This window comes from Podarcis liolepis (assembly GCF_965112155.1).
Source record: "Podarcis liolepis genome assembly, chromosome: 7".
Taxonomy (NCBI): domain Eukaryota; kingdom Metazoa; phylum Chordata; class Lepidosauria; order Squamata; family Lacertidae; genus Podarcis; species Podarcis liolepis.
The window spans coordinates 7,179,833-7,200,126 of NC_139561.1; the positions used below are offsets into that span (position 1 = coordinate 7,179,833).

Sequence of the window (20,294 nt, forward strand, 5' to 3'; positions counted from 1 at the left end):
GGTGGTTTCCCTTGCTGCATCCCCTTTGCCGGATTGCTGCGCTGTGGGAACCCCCGCTTGGGGCTTCGTTTGGCTGCTGGTTGACTAAAATCCCTTATTTTGGCTACTGATCCCTTATTTTCGAGGCTGCTGGTCCCTTATTTTCAAATCTGTAAGTTGACAGCTATGTTCTGGACCACTTCCTATATTACCCACCACGACAACGCAGCCTGGACCTAACTAGAGCATGGATCCCTCGGTGGTCTGGTCATCCCTCTCCAGGAATCGAGAGCAGGCAAAAGGCACCTTGTGTCAGCAAAGTGGGGCAAAACAACCCTTCCTCCACCCCACCCCAGTTCAGGAGCAGATTCTTTGCTTCTCAGACTCAACTTCAAGCCACTGACTCAGCATTCAGTGGTCTTGGCCAGGAAGGATGCCAGAAAGAGGACTTTGCCCCTCCCCTTCCAAGGAGGCAGGGTGGCATCCAGCTGGCTTCATTTGCATTTTTCTGGTAGGCCTGGAAGGGGGGGGGATTTGTCTCCTAGTGGAGTGGTGAAATCCACCCTCCTTCTCTCACCAGGTGCATCTAAGTCCTACTCACTCTAGGCATTGATGGAGGCAGTCTTTCCTTTGATCGTCCTGTCATGATACTAAGTAGCCTGGGTAAATACAGAAGCTGTTTTTAATTATGATATGTGGAATGTTTAGAGCAGAGGCTTACATTTGACATGGAAACAGAATATTCAGAAACGGCAGCAATAAAGTCATGTAAATATTTGAGAGAAGAATAGCCTCAAATAAATTCCCAGCAGCCATCCTGACCAATTGTCAGGGGTAATGGGAATTGTAGTCCCACAGCATCCTTGTGGGTCGATTCTGCTTTTGGTGGCAATGTTGCAGTGCTGTTTATCCCTTTTTTCCGTTGCCAAATTATTTTATTAATGCTTCTGCTAGTTGCTTGCTTTAAATTTGGGCGATATTGTGGACGTTTTGGCTGAACAGTAGCAGATAAATGCTTCAAAGCAATAAATAAATGCTGAACTTGATTCTGTAAACGCGGTTGCAAAGATTATGAGCTGACAGCAGCTGATGGCAACCCAGAGAGGCATAATAATAAATATAGCCAATGACTAATACTTGATCTTAGAGGGAAAGTCAGTTTCCATCGTCACGTGGGTGCATGCTCGTGGCATTTTAATGTCATAAGAAGAGCCTGCTAGATCAGGCCGGGGGCTTATCTAGTCCAGCATCCTGCTTTCAAAGTGACCAACTAGATCCCCTGTGAGAAACCCACAAGCAGAATTCAAGAACGAGAGCCCTCTCCCTTCTTGGGGCTTCCTGTGACTGGTATTCAGAAGTATTGCTGCCTCTGTCTGTGGAGGCAGAGCAGAGTCACCATGGCTTGGTAGCCATCGAAAGCCCTCTTCTCAATGCCTTTGTCCTTTTTTTAAAAAAATAATTTTTATTAATTTTCCAAACATATAATAAAACAAAACAGAACAAAACATACAAACAAATAAACATGTATAATTTCTTAAACATATTTTCATACACCTTATTTCCCGGACTTCTCCATACCTCCCTTTTTCTACATCCTTATGTTTAACCTTTCTCAGCAACCCTCCATTCAATTCATTCCCTCATTTTCTTTATACATTCCTTAAAGTTATGATTTACAGCTGCAATTCTCTATTTCTTATCACCGTAACATCTCAGCAGTCCTCAATCTTACAACAGTCTTTAAGATCTCAATGCCTTTGTCCAATCCTCTTCTAAAGCCATCCAGGTTGGTGGCCATTCCTGACTCCTGTGGAACTGGGTTCCATAGTTTAACTCAGGGGTCCCCAAACTAAGGCCCGTGGGCTGGATAAGGCCCGAGAGACTCGTTTATCCGGCCCGCGGCGACCCCCGCTGCCCGCTGCCACCGCCCGCTCTTACTGGTGCTGCGCTGCACCGCTGCCCACTTTCGGGTCGGAGGAGCACCGGAAATAGCTTGTGAGCATGTGCATGTGTTATTTGTGCATGTGCAAGCGTTTATTTCTGGTGCACATCCGGGTCGGAGGAGGCCCGTGCACATGCGCACAAGCTATTTCTGGTGCTCCTCCAACCCGGAAGTGTGCCGGAAATAGCGTGTGCACACGCGTTTGGGCATGTGCTCGTCTGTGCGATTGGTGCTGGAGACACCAGCCCGAGGCACAGTAAGTTTGCTGACCCCTGGTTTAACTGCACGGTGCATGAAGAACTTTATTTTATCTGTCCCAAATCTTCCAGCAATCAGCTTCGCTGGATGACCTTGGGTTCTAGTGTGGTGTAGTGGTTAAGAGTGGTAGACTCGTAATCTGGTGAACCGGGTTCGCTTCCCCACTCCTCCACATGCAGCTGCTGGGTGACCTTGGGCCAGTCACACTTCTTTGAAGTCTCTCAGCCCCACTCACCTCACAGAGTGTTTGTTGTGGGGGAGGAAGGGAAAGGAGAATGTTAGCTGCTTTGAGACTCCTTGGGGTAGTGATAAAGCGGGATATCAAATCCAAACTCTTCTTCTTATGAGAGAGGGAGACAAAAATTTTCCCTGCCCGCTTCCTCCATGCCATGTATAATTGTATGCATGTCCAAGCAGACCTTGGGGAAATTCCTTCAAGAAAGCTGTGGCTCAGGAGAGCAGCCGTGCAGCCCCATTGATTGCCCTGTGGTTTGTGTGGGTCTTTCCTCTCTTTCCTGGAGGGGCTGGGGTTGGGGGCAGCCAAGGAACCTGCTGTGTGCGTGTGCATGTTGTGTTGGGCAGTGAGAACTGGATGTGCTCAGACAATGCCCCATACACAGAGCTGCCCCGAAGGGCTGCCGGCCGCTTTGGTCCTCCCTTCCCCTCCTAATTCCATGGGCAGGAAATATGAATTGACATTCAGAAGGAAATCTGCAAAACTCCCTTCCAAGAAATGCAGCGCTTAGATTCCAGTCGACAATACTTTTCTTTTTTTCCGCTCTGAAGCAAATCCCCATCAATAAACTATTTAGCTGGTGGAAAATAAGGAATGGGCCGTGTTTGGCTTCAAGAAGCATTAGCGCTTGGATGTATTTATTCTGGATCTCATCGCCGAAAATATTTTCAGGAAGCGTGTATGCGTGTGGGTGGGTGGGGGGCTGAGAGCTGGGGGGGGGGTTGTCCTTGCACAAGGAAAGGAGCTAAACGTTGGGTAGCGTCACTTTTCCAGCTGCACGGGGATGTAAAACGATTACCCTCAGGTTGGATCCAAAGGCAGATGTGGAAAACATGCTATTTAAATTTCAAAACCTCCCACCTCCTCGCCCAGCGGCTGTCAAACCTGCTAAGTCTCACCACAAAGCAGGTTAGCAATGGAGCTCAGCTTTTCAAAGCTTTCTTTTGCAAAACCAAGGAGCCCCTTGGGACATGCTGGGGATGGCAGGTGGACAGGCAGGTCGGAAACTGGGGTGTCTTCAGATGCTGTCCCTGGGGGGGGGGCATGGCATGTTCTATGGGCAGGGCCACAAGGCCCCCTTACCTGCTGAGCATAGGTCAAGTGCCTGGGAGCCCAGGAATGACTGCAGCATCATCTGCAAAGCATGGTATGTCGAAGCATCCAAATAACGACGACAATTTATTTATATCCTGCCTTTTCCCCAGATTAAGGCTCAAGACCATGGGTAGGCAAACTAAGGACCGGGGGCCGGATCTGGCCCAATCACCTTCTAAATCCGGCCCATGGACGGTCTGGGAATCAGTGTGTTTTTACATGAGTAGAATGTGTGCTTTTATTTAAAATGCATCTCTGGGATATTTGTGGGGCATAGGAATTCATTCATCCCCCCCCCCCCCGCAAAATATAGTCCGGCCCCCCCACAAAGGACAAAGAATGTAAAGGTAAAGGGACTGCTGACCATTAGGTCCAGTCATGGACGACTCTGGGGTTGCGGCGCTCATCTTGCTTTATTGGCCGAGGGAGCCGGCGTACAGCTTCCAAGTCTAGTGGCCAGCATAACTAAGCCACTTCTGGACAACCAGAGCAGCACATGGAAATGCCGTTTACATTCCCGCCGGAGTGATACCTGTTTATCTACTTGCACTTTGACGTGCTTTTGAACAGCTAGGTTGGCAGGAGCAGGGACCGAGCAACGAAAGCTCACTCCATCACGGAGATTTGAACCGCCAACCTTCTGATTGGCAAGTCCTAGGCTCTGTGGTTTAACCCACAGCGCCACCTGCGTCAAATAGGCCACAACTTTATTGATTACGGATGTGAAAGGTGTGGCATAGGCACTGGATATACCTTTTCACACTCCAGCCCTTCCTCTTGGAGTGTTCCCAGGGCAGACACAACTGGGGAGTCCTATGACCTTCATCAAATAGGGGTACCCCCAGAGGGGTCCCCATCGAGGAGTGCTCTGGCCCAAGCACCCACCTGGGTACCTGGACAGATGCGACTCCTCGCAGATCCCATTATTGGGATATCTTTTTCCATGAAGGGGCAGGCAGAGGCTACAACCTCCCCTGCAACCGAGACTAAGGCCCACTAGTCCAGAGAGGGCTCTTGTACCTGGTTTCTGTTTTGGGGTTTCCCTGAATGGTCATCTGGTCGGCCACTGTGAGATGCTGGACTAGATGGGCAGGATCTCCTTAGGTTCTGAACTTTATTTGTCCCAAGTGTTTTCTGGCATAGCTGTCAACTTACAGATTTGAAAATAAGAGACCAGCAGCCTCGAAAATAAGGGATCAGCAGCCAAAATAAGGGATTTTCCGAACACAGGTATGTTCAACCTCTGAGCCCCTCCGAGCCAAAGGCAGAAAGCCCAGCCAGCAGGCAAACGAAGCCTCAAGCGGTGGTTCCCACAGTGCAGCAACCCGGCAAAGAGGATGCAGCGAGGAAAATCATCGTCACCTCTCCGCTGGGAAGCGCTGAGCAAAGGCGAGTCCCCAGGCAACGCGGCCGATTGGATCAACACAAGGCATGCAAGCTCCGCCCCCAGTCGTTCTTAGACTCTTTATTGGGTGAGCATCGCAGCCAAGAAGCACAGTTGGAGGCTCCCTCCTCCCTGGCTGGCTGGTAGGCAGGGAGAGGAGCTGCTTCCTTTGAAACCCGGGAAATTTAAGGGACATCATCAATAAGGGACAGCAGCGGGACACGGCGCTGGGATAAGGGACTTTCCCACCAAATAAGGGATGGTTGACAGCTATGTTTTCTGGCGAGCCCTGGAGATGCAGGAGGGCAAAGGGAAAACATGCCTTTCCTTTCTGAGTGTGGAATAAAGGATCTTGGGTATTTGAGGCCTTTGAGGCAGGAGAGGCAGCGGATGTCTCTTTGGCCCCCGAGAACAAATGGGGTCAGCGATGCTCAGCTCCCCCTCCGAAAGGCCCGGCTCCAGCCTCCCTTTCTTCTTCTTCATGAAAGTTTAATGCTTGTACCTCATTAATGAGCTCCCCAGAAAGCAAGACTCCTGCAAGCTCTAGATCTATTAAAATGCATCCAGGTCCCTGCCGGTCTCAGGCAGGGCAAGAGCAGGGGGGACTCGGGAGGATTAGCCAATCAAGCCTGCTTTACATAGATCCCTGCACTGATGCTCTTGCAAAAGGGCAGCTTGGATTCAGGCTCAAAAGCTGGAGGAGGAGGGGAGATGCGTTCCCTGCTGTTCCTTTCTCCTGTGCCAGGTTAAGGATAGGGAGATGGGGAGGGGTGTGTGGCCCAGGGTTGGTCCAAGACATTTTAGCACCTGAGGCAAACTAACAAATGGTGTCCCTCACCAGGAAAGAAGGAGTGAAGTTCCACAGGTTCTGGTGTTCGGAGGGGCGGTGGGGGGCCACATTTCTGTGGGGATGCTCAGGGATGCAGGAGAGGATATATTGTTTGATTATAGCCTTTCCAACTTGTGTAAACAAGTTCCACAATTTAGCAGAGTAACGTTCTTCATTTTAAACTTGCAGCGGATGCGTTTGCTCAGGCCCGCTAAAGCCTCTATAATAACTGTTCTGGTATTTCCCCCTTATTCCCTCATAAAAGCTAAGACACGACACAGTCTTCTATAAAAGTATTAAAAGAGTTTACTCACATTCTGTTCACAATCTGATCCCAGAAGGCAGACTTAGCTTAGAAAAGTAACATATACCTGGAAACTATCTCATAAGGAGACAGCCCCTCTGTCCTCTCTTGGCTGGCCAAGAGAGCATCTTTGGCGAAGCAGATGTTGCTTCTTTGATGCATGTAGTCAAAGAGAGAGGTGGTTGCCCTACCCTGTGCTTTTGTCATTACCTGCACAGGTGAGGCCACGCCCACCTCTAGTCACATGCAGAGGAAGTCTGTCCCAGTCCAGAAGGAAACAGGAAGTTTACCTGCTGGCTGGACAAACATTCCTCCCCATGTGTAAACATGTTCACTCTAGGAATGTTGTACTTGATTGCTCTTGTGTTTCACATGTTTCATGTTCTTCAGATATCTGAAGAAGTGTGCATGCACACAAAAGCTCGTACCAATAACAAACTTAGTTGGTCTCTAAGGTGCTGCTGGAAGGAATTTTTATTTATTATATTTGTATGTGTTTGCTTGGTACATTTATGAACATCTAATATATATATATATATATACACCGTATTTTGCGCCCCATAGGACGCTCCGGCCCATAGGACGCACCTAGTTTTTTTTTTTGGGGGGGGGGAATAAAGAATATTTTTTTATTTCCCCCCCAGGTGCAGGGCTGGAAGAACCAGGTCGGGGAACAGTGGGAAGGCACGCTCTGCCTCCCCGCTGTCCCCCGAGCTTCTGGGGCTGGCGATGGGGAGAAGTGCGCTTATCCCGGGACCGCAGGCAGTTCTGCGCCGCCATCCGGAGCGGGGCGCTAAGTCCCGCCCCGCTCCCGGTGGCCGCGCAGAGCTGCGCTGATCCCGGGACTCCACGCAGCTCTGCGCCGCCATCCGGAGCGGGGCGGGACTTAGCTGCGCTGATCCCGGGACTGCAGGCAGCTCTGCGCAACCCTCGGAGCCCGTCTCCCGAGGGTTGCGCAGAGCTTCCTGAAGCCTGGAGAGCGAGAGGGGTCGGTGCTTCAGCGAAAGCCTGCATTCGCCCCATAGGATGCACACACATTTCCCCTTCATTTTTGGAGGGGAAAAAGTGCGTCCTATAGGGCGAAAAATACGGTGTGTATATATATATATATATATATATATATATATATATATATATATATATGACCTTTATAAAACTCTTACAGCAAGTGCACCACAGATCACCTGCTGCAGCAAGAGGTACATTCTTGCATCGCTTTGCCTCATGGGTGGGCCAGTGCTGGTGTGACTTGCCACCTTCTCCCTCTTGCAACATCCGACAGAAGAGTCTGCCAGTTCAGGCCAATGGGCACCCATCTAATCTGGCACCCTCTTCTTACAGTGGTCAACCAGATGCCCCAAAGGGAAACCTACAAGCAGGATTGGCACACAAGAGCCCTCTCCCATCCTGCGGTTTCCAGGCATAGCTGCCTCTAACTGTGGAGACAGAGCAGAGCCTTTGTGGCTAGGAGCCATCGATAGCCTCTCCTCCATGAATTTGCCTAATCCTCTATTAAAGCCATCCCGGTTGGTGGCCACCACTGCCTCTTGTGGAAGGGAGTTCCACAGTTTAACTATACGCTGCATGGAGAAGGACTTTCTGTTGTGGCTTTAGGAGCTCTGCATCCCCCAGCCATAGAGGGCTGGTGGCAGGGCCAGGATCAGCTTCAGCAAAAGGAACCGAAACATTACTCCCCTCGCAGAGAAAGCTGGTTTGAATCAAGAGCAGATGGCGGATGAGGACAGGCTTGAGTTCAAGGCAGGCACGTGGGAGGGGCGCCCCTTTCACTTGCGTGTCGTCTCATGCTTTCCCTGGTCTGACTTTAATTTTACGCTGTATTAGAACTTGGCACCTGACACATGTTAACTCTGTCATGAAGTCTCCAAACAAACCCATGTGTTGCAAAGAGAACGTCAACAATGTCTAGGCAACACGATGACCATACACATACGTAATAGACAATCTTTATAGAATTCCTTCAAACCCTAAAGAGTGGGTGGATATAGAATGCTTCAAAAACCCATCTTATTTCGAATGAATGTGTGTAAATGAAAATATCAAATGCTGTGGAACAGTTCTCATGTAATAATGTGGTCATTCGAAATAAGATGGGTTTATGAAGCATTCTATATCCACCCACCACACTGATGAAGAGTTCTGCAAAACAGTAGTCAATATCCGGAATCACTGTTCAGCGTTGGACATCATATTGGCTGAATACACAAAGCTTCACAGCTTGTCTTTCATCGTACAAAGCTTGGTAGCTCACTTCATTTAAAAATTTTCAGAGACTTTGAGACTGAAGATTTCATTTTGAACTCTTTATGGTTTGAAGGTATTCTATAAAGATTGTCTATTACGTATGTATATGGTTATCGTGTTGCTTAAACTCTATCAGGAAAGCAGCTAACTGGCTCTGTGCAGTGAAGGAAACTGGCTATTGCAGGAGAAGGGAACTGGGGGCACCAGTACTTCCCAGTAAGCTATCTTCCCATTAGGCTCAGTGGCTTAGGGTGGGGAGGGCCCAGGCACCATAATAAGACTGGCATGGAATGACTAATGATGAATGTGAATGGAAGCAAGAAGAACTACCGACGAAAGAAGAATGGAGGATGAAGTTGAGCGACTATGCAGAATTAGATAAATTAACAGGAAGGATTTGAAACCTGCGGGATCAGAGATTCTTAGAAGACTGGAGTAAATATATGAACTATTTGAAAAGTAATTGTGATGAACAGATTATGCTAGTAGAACTGCAAGAAGTTTTGTAAGGTGGCTTATTTGAAATATTGCAAGAAAGAATATGAAGAGAATTATTAGTTAAGGACAATTAAATGTAATTAAGAAATGCAGAAATGCAGAATAAGTGATAAAGAATGGGAAATCATCAGAGGGGTTGATGGAAGTCTAAAATATTGTATAAGATGAGAAGTTGTGTTGTATGACTGTTGGAACCAATCTGTTAAAAAAATCAACAAGAATGTATATATATATACTGGTATATATAAAAGACTAATGATGAATGTGCTCCTACCATAAGAACATATGAAGAGTATGTGCTGGATCAGGCCAGTGGCCCAACTAGCCCAGCCTCCTGTTCTCACAGTGGCCAACCAGATGTCCTTGAGAAACCTGCATGCAGGAATTGATCACAAGAGCAGCTCTCCTTCCAGCCACTAGGATTAAGAAACATTGCTACATCCAGCTGTGGAGGCAGAGCAGAACCTTTTCCGCCGTGAATTTGTTTAAACCTCTTTTAAAGCCGTCAAGGTTGGTAGCCATCACTGCCTCCTTTGGGAGCGGGTTCCATAGTTGAACTTTGTAATGCATGAAGAAGGACTACTGTATTTTTCCATGTATAAGATGACCCTTTTTCTGGTTTACAGTGGTAAGGTAAAGGTAAAGGGACCCCTGACCATTAGGTCCAGTCGTGGCCGACTCTGGGGTTGCGGTGCTCATCTCACTTTACTGGCCGAGGGAGCCGGCGTACAGCTTCTGGGTCATGTGGCCAGCACTTCTGGCGAACCAGAGCAGCACACCGAAACGCCATTTACCTTCCCGCCAGAGTGGTACCTATTTATCTACTTGCGCTTTGACATGCTTCCGAACTGCTAGGTTGGCAGGAGCAGGGACCGAGCAACGGGAGCTCACCCCATTGCGGGGATTCGAACCACCGACCTTCTGATCGGCAAGTCCTAGGCTCTGTGGTTTAACCCACAGTGCCACCCATGTCCCTCGGTTTACGGTGGTACCTCTGGTTAAGTACTTTCTTTGTTCCGGAGGTCCATACTTAACCTCAAACTGTTCTTAACCTGAAGCACCACTTTAGCTAATGGGGCCTCCCGCTGCCACCACACGATTTCTATTCTCATCCTGAAGCAAAGTTCTTAACCCGAGGTACTATTTCTGGGTTAGCGGACTCTGTAACCTGAAGCGTCTGTAACCTGAAGCGTTTGTAACCCAAGGTACCACTGTACTTTTTTTTTTTTTTGATAAATTGAGGGTCGTCTTATACACAGTTTAATATGCTAAGTAAGCGAAGATTGGTGCTGCAGTGGTAGCAGGGAAATGTCAGAGAGGAGGCTGCTTACCTGCTCTCCCCGGCTTAGGAAGAGAATTTGGTGAGTGTCAGAATGCGGTGTATTACGGCACCAGTTCGGTCAACCAGAGCGGGGGATCGTGGAACAGCTGCTCAACAGCTCGGCAAACTTACAAAAGAAACTTGAGGGCTCCCAAAAATAGGAGTTGTCTTATACATGGGGTCGTGTTATACACGGAAAAATACGGTATTTTTTCTGTCCTGATTCTTCCAAAGTTCTGTTTCACCGGATGACTGCGAGTTCTAGTTTTATGAGAGAGGGAGAAAAATGTTTCTCTATCCACTTTCTCCATCCCAGAAATCATTTTATAAACTTCTGTCAAGTCACCTCTTCCTTGGCTTTTCTCCAAACTGAAATTCCCCCAAAGCTGCAACTTTTCTTTACAGGGGAGTCACTCTGGCCCCTTGACCATCCTGGTTGACAAAGGCAAGGAAGATGCTTTGAAGACTCAGGCCAGCTTGTAGCAGACCAAATCAACTTCCCCCATGAACATCTGGAAAGGATCTCTGAGGTCAGAGATTTGTGCACTGGAGTGAGGCTGTTGCTCAGGGAGGCCTTGTACCTCAAGCCAGCTTGCTGATCACCACCGGAGGCAGCACATCCTGGGGCCAGGATGGGTGCATGCTGTCTCTGAATGTAGCTGTGGACCTCTTGTTGTTGATGTGTGGCCAGAGGAATGGTGTGGCCCCAAAAGTTGCTTGCACAACTCTCATTCAGATTATGTGCTTCACTGACCTTTGTTGAAAAATGAGTATGTTGTGGAAAGAGAAATCCATTCTACAACCTGTTGCTCCAACCCCTTGATCCTTTTAGTTGCCTTTTTCTGACGCTTCCCCCCCCCAAACCACAAGTCCAGCCTGTTAACCAGATCACCTCTTTCTATCTGCTCCTTGACAAAGAACTCCTAGAGGTTCTAATAGGTCCATGAGGTATGAATGACATGATGGCTGAGGTTCTGGGTGGCTATGGAGCAGACTCAGGGAGCTGGAGAGCCAGTGTGGTGTAGTGGTTAAGAGCGGTAGTCTCGTAATCTGGTGAACCGGGTTCGCTTCCCCGCTCCTCCACATGCAGCTGCTGGGTGACCTTGGACCAGTCACACTTCTCTGAAGTCTCTCAGCCCCACTCACCTCACAGAGTGTTTGTTGTGGGGGAGGAAGGGAAAGGAGAATGTTAGCCGCTTTGAGACTCCTTAGGGTAGTGATAAAGCAGGATATCAAAACCAAACTCTTCTTCTTCTTCTTCTGGTGGGGGGGACCAATGCTTCTTTCAGACAGAAATCCCAGCTTTCATTTTTCCTTCCTTCCTCCTCTTTTTATGCCAATATTTGGTGATGCAGGGCAGATGCTGAGAATCCAACTGCAGTTGGCAGGAGAGGATTTTCACTTTGGGTGGGTGGGTCATATTTCTCCACTATAGAACAGATACATGACCCAGCCCAGCTCAGTGCTTCAGGGTTAATGGCAGCTTCAGACATGCCTTGTTCCTTTCTTCTGGTGCTTCTGGTGGAGCAAGGCGGGCCACTGGCGGCATGTGGAGTCTCCCTGCTGCCCACCTCTGTCCAATTTCAGCTGCAGTTTCCAAGAAAACCCTTGAGAAAATGAGCAGAGGAGCCCCTCCAGCGATGACTGCGAGCTGGAAGAGGCTTTCATTCAGCTCTGCTGCATTTTCTACTTTTGTCCAGTTCTGCATTTTCAATTGTGATTTCCCACCTTTCCTTTTAAATGATGCTCTGTTACTCTTGTTGTATGTTGGCCTGCGGGACGCGGGTGGCGCTGTGGGTTAAACCACAGAGCCTAGGACTTGCCAATCAGAAGGTCGGCGGTTCGAATCCCCGCGACGGGGTGAGCTCCTGTTGCTTGGTCTCCGCTCCTGCCAACCTAGCAGTTCGAAAGCACGCCAAAGTGCAGGTAGATCAATAGGTACCGCTCCAGCGGGAAGGTAAACGGCGTTTGCGTGCGCTGCTCTGGTTCTGCAGAAGCGGCTTAGTCATGCTGGCCACATGAGCCAGAAGCTGTACGCCGGCTCCCTAGGCCAATAAAGTGAGATGAGCGCCGCAACCCCAGAGTCAGCCATGACTGGACCTAATGGTCAGGGTCCCTTTACGTTTACCTAACCACTGTAAACCAGAAAAAGGGTCGCCACATGACCAGCTGTACCCCTGCTCCCTTGGCCAATAAAGCCAGATGAGTGCCCCAACCCCAGAGTCGGCCACAACTGGACCTAATGGTCAGGCGTCCCTTTACCCTTATGCTGGCCTGCAAGTTTCACTGATGGGCACCCTAAAAATCTTTTGACTCCAGGTTAGGGCTCCAGAATGCTCTGCTGGTGTCAGCCCTTGAGGGTCTCAGTGTTACCCAAAGTGGGCAGGGGGTGCTAAGAGGCAAGGGGATTGCAGGGGAGGGGTGGAAGGTGTAAATGACTATCAGACTTTGAATAGCTGGTCTCGCTGGATCAGTTTTGTTGAATCCATTAAATGAAATACTTTTAATTGGCTTTTGAATAGCTGCAATTAATTGTTACTGTTTTGAATTTTATTGTGATATTACCTTCCGTTACGGGTTGTGCAAAGTGATGTTCTGAACAATGTTTTTTTGGGAGCCACAGAGTTAGTGGGTCAGTGCTTCTGTGGTTTGGTGAGAGGGAACAGCTGGATGGAGTGGAAGGAAAGGGATGGGGGGGGCAAGCCCCACAACGATGCTTCTGTGTCAGTCCCTTCTCTCTCGCTTGATTGCCCCTTCTGAGCATTTTAGAGGTACCTATGCCAAATCTCCCAGGTGCACATCCTTCAAATTGGATCAGAGATGCATGTAATCTTGGACCCAGATGCCATGCTTGGGAGTTCTCCTTCTCAAATGGCAGCAACCTGCTGTTCCCAGAGCATAGATAAGAATCCCACCTGCTGCAAAAGGACCCCAGAGAGCAGCTAGAGGAGGGGTGCATGTCTCTCTCGCACACCTCAAAGCACCAAGGGCACAGATCACACAAAGTGCACATTATAAAGGACCCGTCTGGAAGCGCCCAGAGAACCCTGTGGTGCATGATGGAAGATCTAGGACAGATAAAAGAAAGGTCTTCTTCAGACAGTCCATAGGCAAACTATGGAACTCCTTGCCACTGGGGGAAGTGATGGCCGCCAACTTGCATGGCTTTAAAAGAGGATTAGACAGATTCATAAAGGAGAGGGCTACTGGGGGCTCCTACCGCCTTCTGTCGTGACGCGGGTGGCGCTTTTTGGGTTAAACCACTGAGCCTAGGACTTGCCAATCAGAAGGTCGGTGGTTCAAATCCCCGTGACAGGGTGAGCTCCCGTTGCTCTGTCGCTGCTCCTGCCCACCTAGCAGTTTAAAAGCATGTCAAAGTGCAAGTAGATAACTAGGTACCGCTCTGGCGGGAATGTAAACGGCGTTTCCGTGCACTGCTCTGGTTTGCCAAAAGCGGCTTAGTCATGCTGGGCACATGACCCGGAAGCTGTATGCTGGCTTCCTCAGCCAATAAAGCGAGATGAGCACCGCAACCCCAGAGTCGGCCACGACTGGACCTAATGGTCTTTACCTTTACTGCCTTCTGTCAAGAGCTTGGGTGTAACATTCAACTCCTCTCTTTCCATGGAGGCACAGGTTGCAGCCACAGCAAAGGTGGCATTTTCCCATCTCCGCCGTATCAAGCAGCTGGTCCCTTACCTTTCTTGCCCTGATCTGGCCATGCGATGGTCACCTTCAGGCTTGATTATTGTAACTCGCTCTATGCAGGGCTGCCCTTGAAGCTGACCCAGAAACTCCAGCTGTTGCAGAATGCCGCAGTGAGGCTCCTTACGGGGTCCTTGCCACAGGATCACATTCATCCAGTGCTTTACCAACTGCACTGGCTCCCGGTGGAGTACAGGGTCAGGTTTAAGGTGCTGGTTTTGACCTTTAAAGCCCTATGCAGCATAGGACCCACGTACCTATGGGACCGCCTCTCCTGGTATGCCCCACGGAGGACCTTAAGGTCCACAAATAACAACACTTTGGAGGTCTTGAGCCGCAAGGTGGTTAGATTGGTCTCAACTAGGGCCAGAGCCTTTTCAGTACTGGCCCCGACTTGGTGGAACGCTCTGTCACAAGAGACTAGGGCCCTGCGGGACTTAACACCTTTCCGCAGGGCCTGCAAGACAGAGCTGTTCCACCTGGCCTTTGGTTTGGACTCAGTCTGACCCTTATGTTTCACTCCCCTTATGGTCTTGATCTATTGGCTACTTTTAAAATGAGGCTGCATTTTAAATTGTATTTTAAATTGACACCCCCCCCCATTATGTTTTTACTGTGATTTTATTGGTGTTAGCTGACCTGAGCCCGGCTCTGGCCGGGGAGGGCGGGGTAATAATAATAATAATAATAATAATAATAATAATAATAATAATTTATTATTTATACCCCGCCCATCTGGCTGGGCTTCCCCGGCCACTCCAAAAGAATATTAAAATACTATAATACATCAAACATTAAAAGCTTCCCGAAACAGGGCTGCCTTCAGATGTCTTCTAAAAGTCTGGTAGTTGTTGTTCTCTTTGACATCTGGTGGGAGGGTGTTCCACAGGGAAGGCGCCACCACCGAGAAGGCCCTCTGCCTGGTTCCCTGTAACTTGGCTTCTCGCAGTGAGGGAACCGCCAGAAGGCCCTTGGAGCTGGACCTCAGTGTCCGGGTAGAACGATGGGGGTGGAGACGCTCCTTCAGATATACTGGACCGAGGCCGTTTAGGGCTTTAAAGGTCAACACCAACACTTATGCACAGTAACCCCTTCTTCTCTTCTTCCGGGACAGGGATGGATTCGACTGCCAACGCCAAAAGCAACCACTGCCTCGATGCGGCCAAAGCCTGCAACCTGAACGACAATTGCAAGCGCCTCCGCTCGAGCTACATCTCCATCTGCAACAAGGAGATCTCATCCACGGAGCGCTGCAACCGCCGCAAGTGCCACAAAGCCCTGCGCCAGTTCTTCGACCGCGTGCCCCACGAGTACACCTACCGGCTGCTCTTCTGCTCCTGCAGGGACCAGGCGTGCGCCGAGCGACGCCGACAGACCATCGTCCCCCATTGCTCCTACGAGGACAAGGAGAAGCCCAACTGCCTGGAGCTCCGCAGCCTGTGCAGGTCGGACCCCCTCTGCCGGTAAGGACTGCCTCACTGTGAAGCTGTAGCCTTATTGGACTTTACCAATTGGTATGGTGAGCATTGCTCCTGGATGGGAGGAAGGAAGTCAAATGACACCGAGGGTTGGTTCAGAGAAAGAGTTTATTCTGCTCTCCGTATAGCAGAAGGTACTTGCGTGGTCAGCTCACAGCAGGTCCAAAGAAATGAAAAATTTCATGCAGTATATATATATCGTCCAGGCACCCTCTCCCCCCTTCCCCAGGAATCCAGCCACGTCAGCTTATACACGCAGGTTGACATCACAGATGTTCCTGCTCCGGTACTTTTAACCATAAAAGGGTGTTCCTCTTCCTGTACTCTTGACCATATAAGGGTATTCCTGTTCCAGCACTCTTATCTTGGGGTAAGAAGGTCACCAACTCTCCTGGCGCTGTTCCCAGACTAGACCTGTGCGTCAGAGTGTGGTCAGGACATAAGATAAGACCCAGATGCGCCATCCCTGCTCCACTGGAACAGTCAAGGCCATACATTGCCGTCACGGACTGATAAGGGAGAGGGCTTTGAGCACTTGTTTATACAGCTGGGTTTCTGTTATGCATTTGCTCAACAGCTCAAGTTAATGCATTTTAGAAATGCTCCCTTGGAGAAGGAAAAATGCGGATTTTGGGTCAGTTTCAAACTGACTGCACAGAAACCCATTCCTTCAAAGCCAGGTTTCCTAATGGCAAAGCCTCTGGGGCTCATGAATGGTTTGTGAAATTTGGGTTTTGTTATGAGCAGAGTTTTCAAACGTGGGAGAAGATACCTAGGAAGGAAGGCCTTGAGCCCTGGAGTTTATTTCCAAAGGAAGGTCACTAAGGAAAACAGGCTCATCATCCTGGGCTCACCAATGAAACATTGTCATTGTGGTCCATTTGTGGCTCTGAGTTTTGGGTGTGTGTGGTTTTTGATGGAGTCTCCAGCATCTCTGATGATGGATTGCTTTGACGCAGTGATTTGGGTGCATGCTGCGAGTGTTCTTGGGGAAACCATAGCCGTCAACTTTCCCTCTTTTTAAAGTAATAGTAATAGTACCACTCTATTCTGTCTTGGTCCAACCCCACCTGGAGTCCTGTGATTGACAAGCTGGAAAGTGTGGAAAGGAGGGGTACCAAGGTGATCAAGGGTCTGGAAGCAAGAATTGTGAGGAACAGTGGAGGGAGCTGGCAATGTTTAGCCTGGAGAAGAGAAAACTGAGAGGCGATTGGACAACCGTCTTCAAATATCTGAAGGGCTGTCATGGGGAAGACGGACAAGCTTGTTTTGTGCTGCTTCTGAGGGTAGGAGCCAAATGAAAGGATTCAAGTTACAAGAAAGGAGATTCTGACTAAACGTCAGGAAGAAATTTCTGACAGTAAGAGCTGTTTGACAAGGGAATGGACTTCCTTGAAAGATGTTGTGCTCTTCTTTCTTAGAATTTTTTGAACAGAGGTCAGGGATAGTTTAGCTGTGATTCTTGCCTTGCCGGGAGTTGCACTACATGGCTCTTTTGGTTCCTTCCAGCTCAACAATTCTAGTACTCTAACGCAGATGGGGTGCTGTTGGGGATGGCGACAGTGCTGGCCATGCTGGTTCATCCCTCATGTCTGCCACTGTGAGACAGGATGGGGATCCTGCCAATCATCTGGCCCCAATGGACCAGGCAACCTGGAGCTGACTTTGCCAAGAAGACAGGCCTGCTTAGGAAGGCAGGGGAAGGGAGCTGGTCTAGGCGCATGTGTCTGCGTGTTTGTGGGGGTGGGAGGGCACGTGACGCTCTGCTAGGGCTGGACACAGGGGCAGGGATGTGTCTCAGGAGATCAGGGAGAAAGAAATTGCAAGTGATGTTGAAAAAGGAGGTGTCAAAGTGCTGGCCAAGGGGGAAACATCATTAGTGCTAGACTTGTCTCCCTGAATTTCGGTCTCTTGCTCTGCCCTGTCTCTCTGGTTTTGTCTCTCTGTCTCTCCAGCTGCCAGAACTCCCCCGGCAGTCTAATCAGCTGCCAGGGCAATATTCTCTTCCAAGGGCCAATGGGCACTGCCGATCCTTGTGTGCCTCCCCTTGCCCCTTGCTAAATGCTGGGTACAAAGGCAGGAGGCGGGGGGAAGAAACTCTGAGCTGCTGGAATGGCTAGTGGATGAACTACAGCACATAGGAACATCCAAGAGCCCTGCTGGATCAAGCCAGCCGGGCTCATCTAGTCCAGCTGTTCTCCCAGAGAGCAACCAGATGCTTCACTGGGAAGCCCACAAGCAAGACCTGAGCACAAGAGCCCTTCCCCCTCTAGTGGCTTCCAGAAACTGATATTCAGAACTATAGTAGCCATCGATAGCCCTCTCCTCCATGAATTTGTCCAAACCTCGTTTGAAGCCATCCAGATTGGTGGCCATCGCTGCCTCCTGCAAGAGTGAGTTCCACAGTTTAACTCTGCACTGCATACATAAGTCCTTTTTAAACATCTGCATTGAACCTTCCAACATTCAGCTTCAATTGAAGTCTGTGAGTTCTAGGGTTATGAGAGAGGGAGAAAACATTATTCACTTTCTCCAAGTCATGCATAATTTTATAAACTTCTACCATGTCACCTTTTACTCTCCTAAACTAAATTAAAAAGTCCCAGGCACTGCAATGTCCCTCCCTCCCTCTTGCTCTACTCTTTTCTAAACGGAAAAGGTCATCTTATTTCTCAGGCTCTCCCATGAATTAAGGCCATCATAAAGATAATAGATAAAAGGGACGCGGGTGGCGCTGTGAGTTGAATCACAGAGCCTAGGACTTGCTGATCAGAAGGTCGGCGGTTCGAATCCCCACGATGGGGTGAGCTCCCGTTGCTCGGTCCCAGCTCCTGCCAACCTAGCAGTTCAAAAGCACGTTAAAGTGCAAGTAGATAAATAGGTACCGCTCCGGCGGGAAGGTAAACGGCGTTTCCGTGCGCTGCTCTGGTTCACCAGAAGCGGCTTAGTCATGCTGGCCACATGACCCGGAAGCTGTACGCCGGCTCCCTCTGCCAATAAAGTGAGATGAGTGCCGCAACCCCAGAGCTGGCCACGACTGGACCTAATGGTCAGAGGTCCCTTTACCTAATGATAATATCAGAGAAAGGCCTTTTGTGGGCCTGGGAAATGGTGTTTGGAGTAGAACTGGGCCCGGGCCCAACAAGTGCCCAGGAATGGGGAATCCCTGGCAAAGCCTCACCCTGGAATGGGGACGATTCCTGTACTCAAGGTGGCCAGCCAAATCCCTGTGGGAATCCTGCATGAGTGCAAGAGCGTAAGAACACCAGAAGGGACTGCAGGATCGGGCCAATGGCCTATCTGGTCCAGCATCCTGTTCCTGTAGTGGAAACCCAGATGCCCCAAAGGGAGACCCACAAGCCTATGGGAAACTTGCCCCAGCTTGGCCCTGCCTGCTCAGTAGGAATGTTGGGCAGCCACCTCACCCTCCTGCTGCCCAAGAAAGACTCCCTGGGCATTGCCAGCATCTGTTGCTTGGTGTTTTAGGCCTCCTCTGCACACTCTTAGGTGGATGCTCGGCTAATCAAGCAACTACACTGGTACCTCGGGTTACAGACACTTCAGGTTACAAACGCTTCAGGTTACAGACTCCGCTAACCCAGAAATAGTACCTCGGGTTAAGAACTTTGCTTCAGGATGAGAACAGAAATCGCACAGCGGTGGCATGACAGGAGCGGAGGCCCCATTAGCTAAAGTGGTGCTTCAGGTTAAGAACAGTTTCAGGTTAAGAACGGACCTCCAGAATGAATTAAGTTCTTAACCCGAGGTACCACTGCATTGTCCTGTTAGTATCTTTCTATACATTAGAAGAAGAAGAAGAAGAGTTTGGACTTGATGTTCCGCTTTATCACTACCCTAAGGAGTCTCAAAGCGGCTAACATGCTCCTTTCCCTTCCTCCCCCACAACAAACACTCTGTGAGGTGAGTGAGGCTGAGAGACTTCAAGGAAGTGTGACTGGCCCAAGGTCACCCAGCAGCTGCTTGTGGAGGAGCGGAGACGCGAACCCGGTTCACCAGATTACGAGTCCACCGCTCTTAACCACTACACCACACTGGCTCTCGAGGTTAGCTCTGCTGTGGAACTGGGAGCAGTGAATTCTGGGTGGCAAAGGGGACCACCGAAATAGATTAGGAACCAACCAGGCCATTCTAAAGGGAAATTTGTTTATGGAACATCCAGCATTGATATTAAGGCACCTTTCACTTTGTTCCTCCATTAACAGCCTTTGCACAAGGTTTCTGCGGATGGGGCCCCTCAAAGGTACTTTCATTGTCCCATGTGGAATGACTTCAGAAGGGTTTCCCCTGGCATCTGGTGGGCCACTGTGAAAACAGGGTGCTGGACCAGGTGGGCCCCCATTGGCCTGATCCTGCAGAATATTCTGCTCCAGTACAGGATAGTTTGCCGCGTGTCAGGAAGTGGGCAGGGGGCTACCTGGACTTTTCTGAGTCTCTTCTGCTTTGAGGGAGAGCCTTCCTTGGCACCTTGGACAGTTCCATGCAGGCCTCTGGCTGCAGGCTCCATAAAAACCTAGGTGTTGTTTCAGCCTCTGCGCTCCAAGGCTGAGTCCTGAATAAGAGCTGCAGCTCTCTCTCAGTGGCTTTCTCTGTCTTTGGTGGCAGAAACTTCTTCAGTTACAGCAGCCTAGCTGGCTTTAGCAGTTGTTGAGCAGAGCAGGAGAGACGATGGTTTCGCTGGGGCTTCTGAGCTGGATTCCGAAGAGGGCAGCTTGGCTTCTGTGGCTGGAGAGGTCCTGGCACATTGGGATCCTCTTGCCCAAGTGCTTTGGGAAGCTGAAGCTGGTACAGAATGCTACTGCCCATTTATTATCTAGAATGGCAAGACGAAATGATCTGGCCCAGTTTCAGAGGGTTGATACTAATGTACAAATCCCCGAATGACTAAGAGCCCAGTACTCAATGGAGCGTCTTGCCCAGTGCTGACCAGCTTGGGCGTTAGGAGGTCCGGGGGGGGGGGGAGGTTCTGCTGGTGCCCCCCCATTG

General features: G+C 49.6%; 2 protein-coding genes across 2 annotated transcripts in view; both read left to right on the top strand.

Moving 5' to 3' along the window:
• Positions 1-4,738, top strand: part of DOK2 (docking protein 2) — a 195,612-nt gene extending 190,874 nt beyond the window's left edge. The window contains exon 6 of the transcript XR_014528658.1: positions 4,638-4,738. The gene's annotated coding sequence lies outside the window, so the exon portion shown is untranslated. The remainder of the gene's footprint in view (positions 1-4,637) is intronic.
• The window catches only part of GFRA2 (GDNF family receptor alpha 2), a 79,688-nt gene that overhangs the window by 28,101 nt on the left and 31,293 nt on the right, over positions 1-20,294 (top strand). Inside the window, exon 4 of the mRNA XM_083514319.1 lies at positions 14,927-15,275. Within this exon, the coding sequence (XP_083370445.1) occupies positions 14,927-15,275 (349 nt within the window). The remainder of the gene's footprint in view (positions 1-14,926; positions 15,276-20,294) is intronic.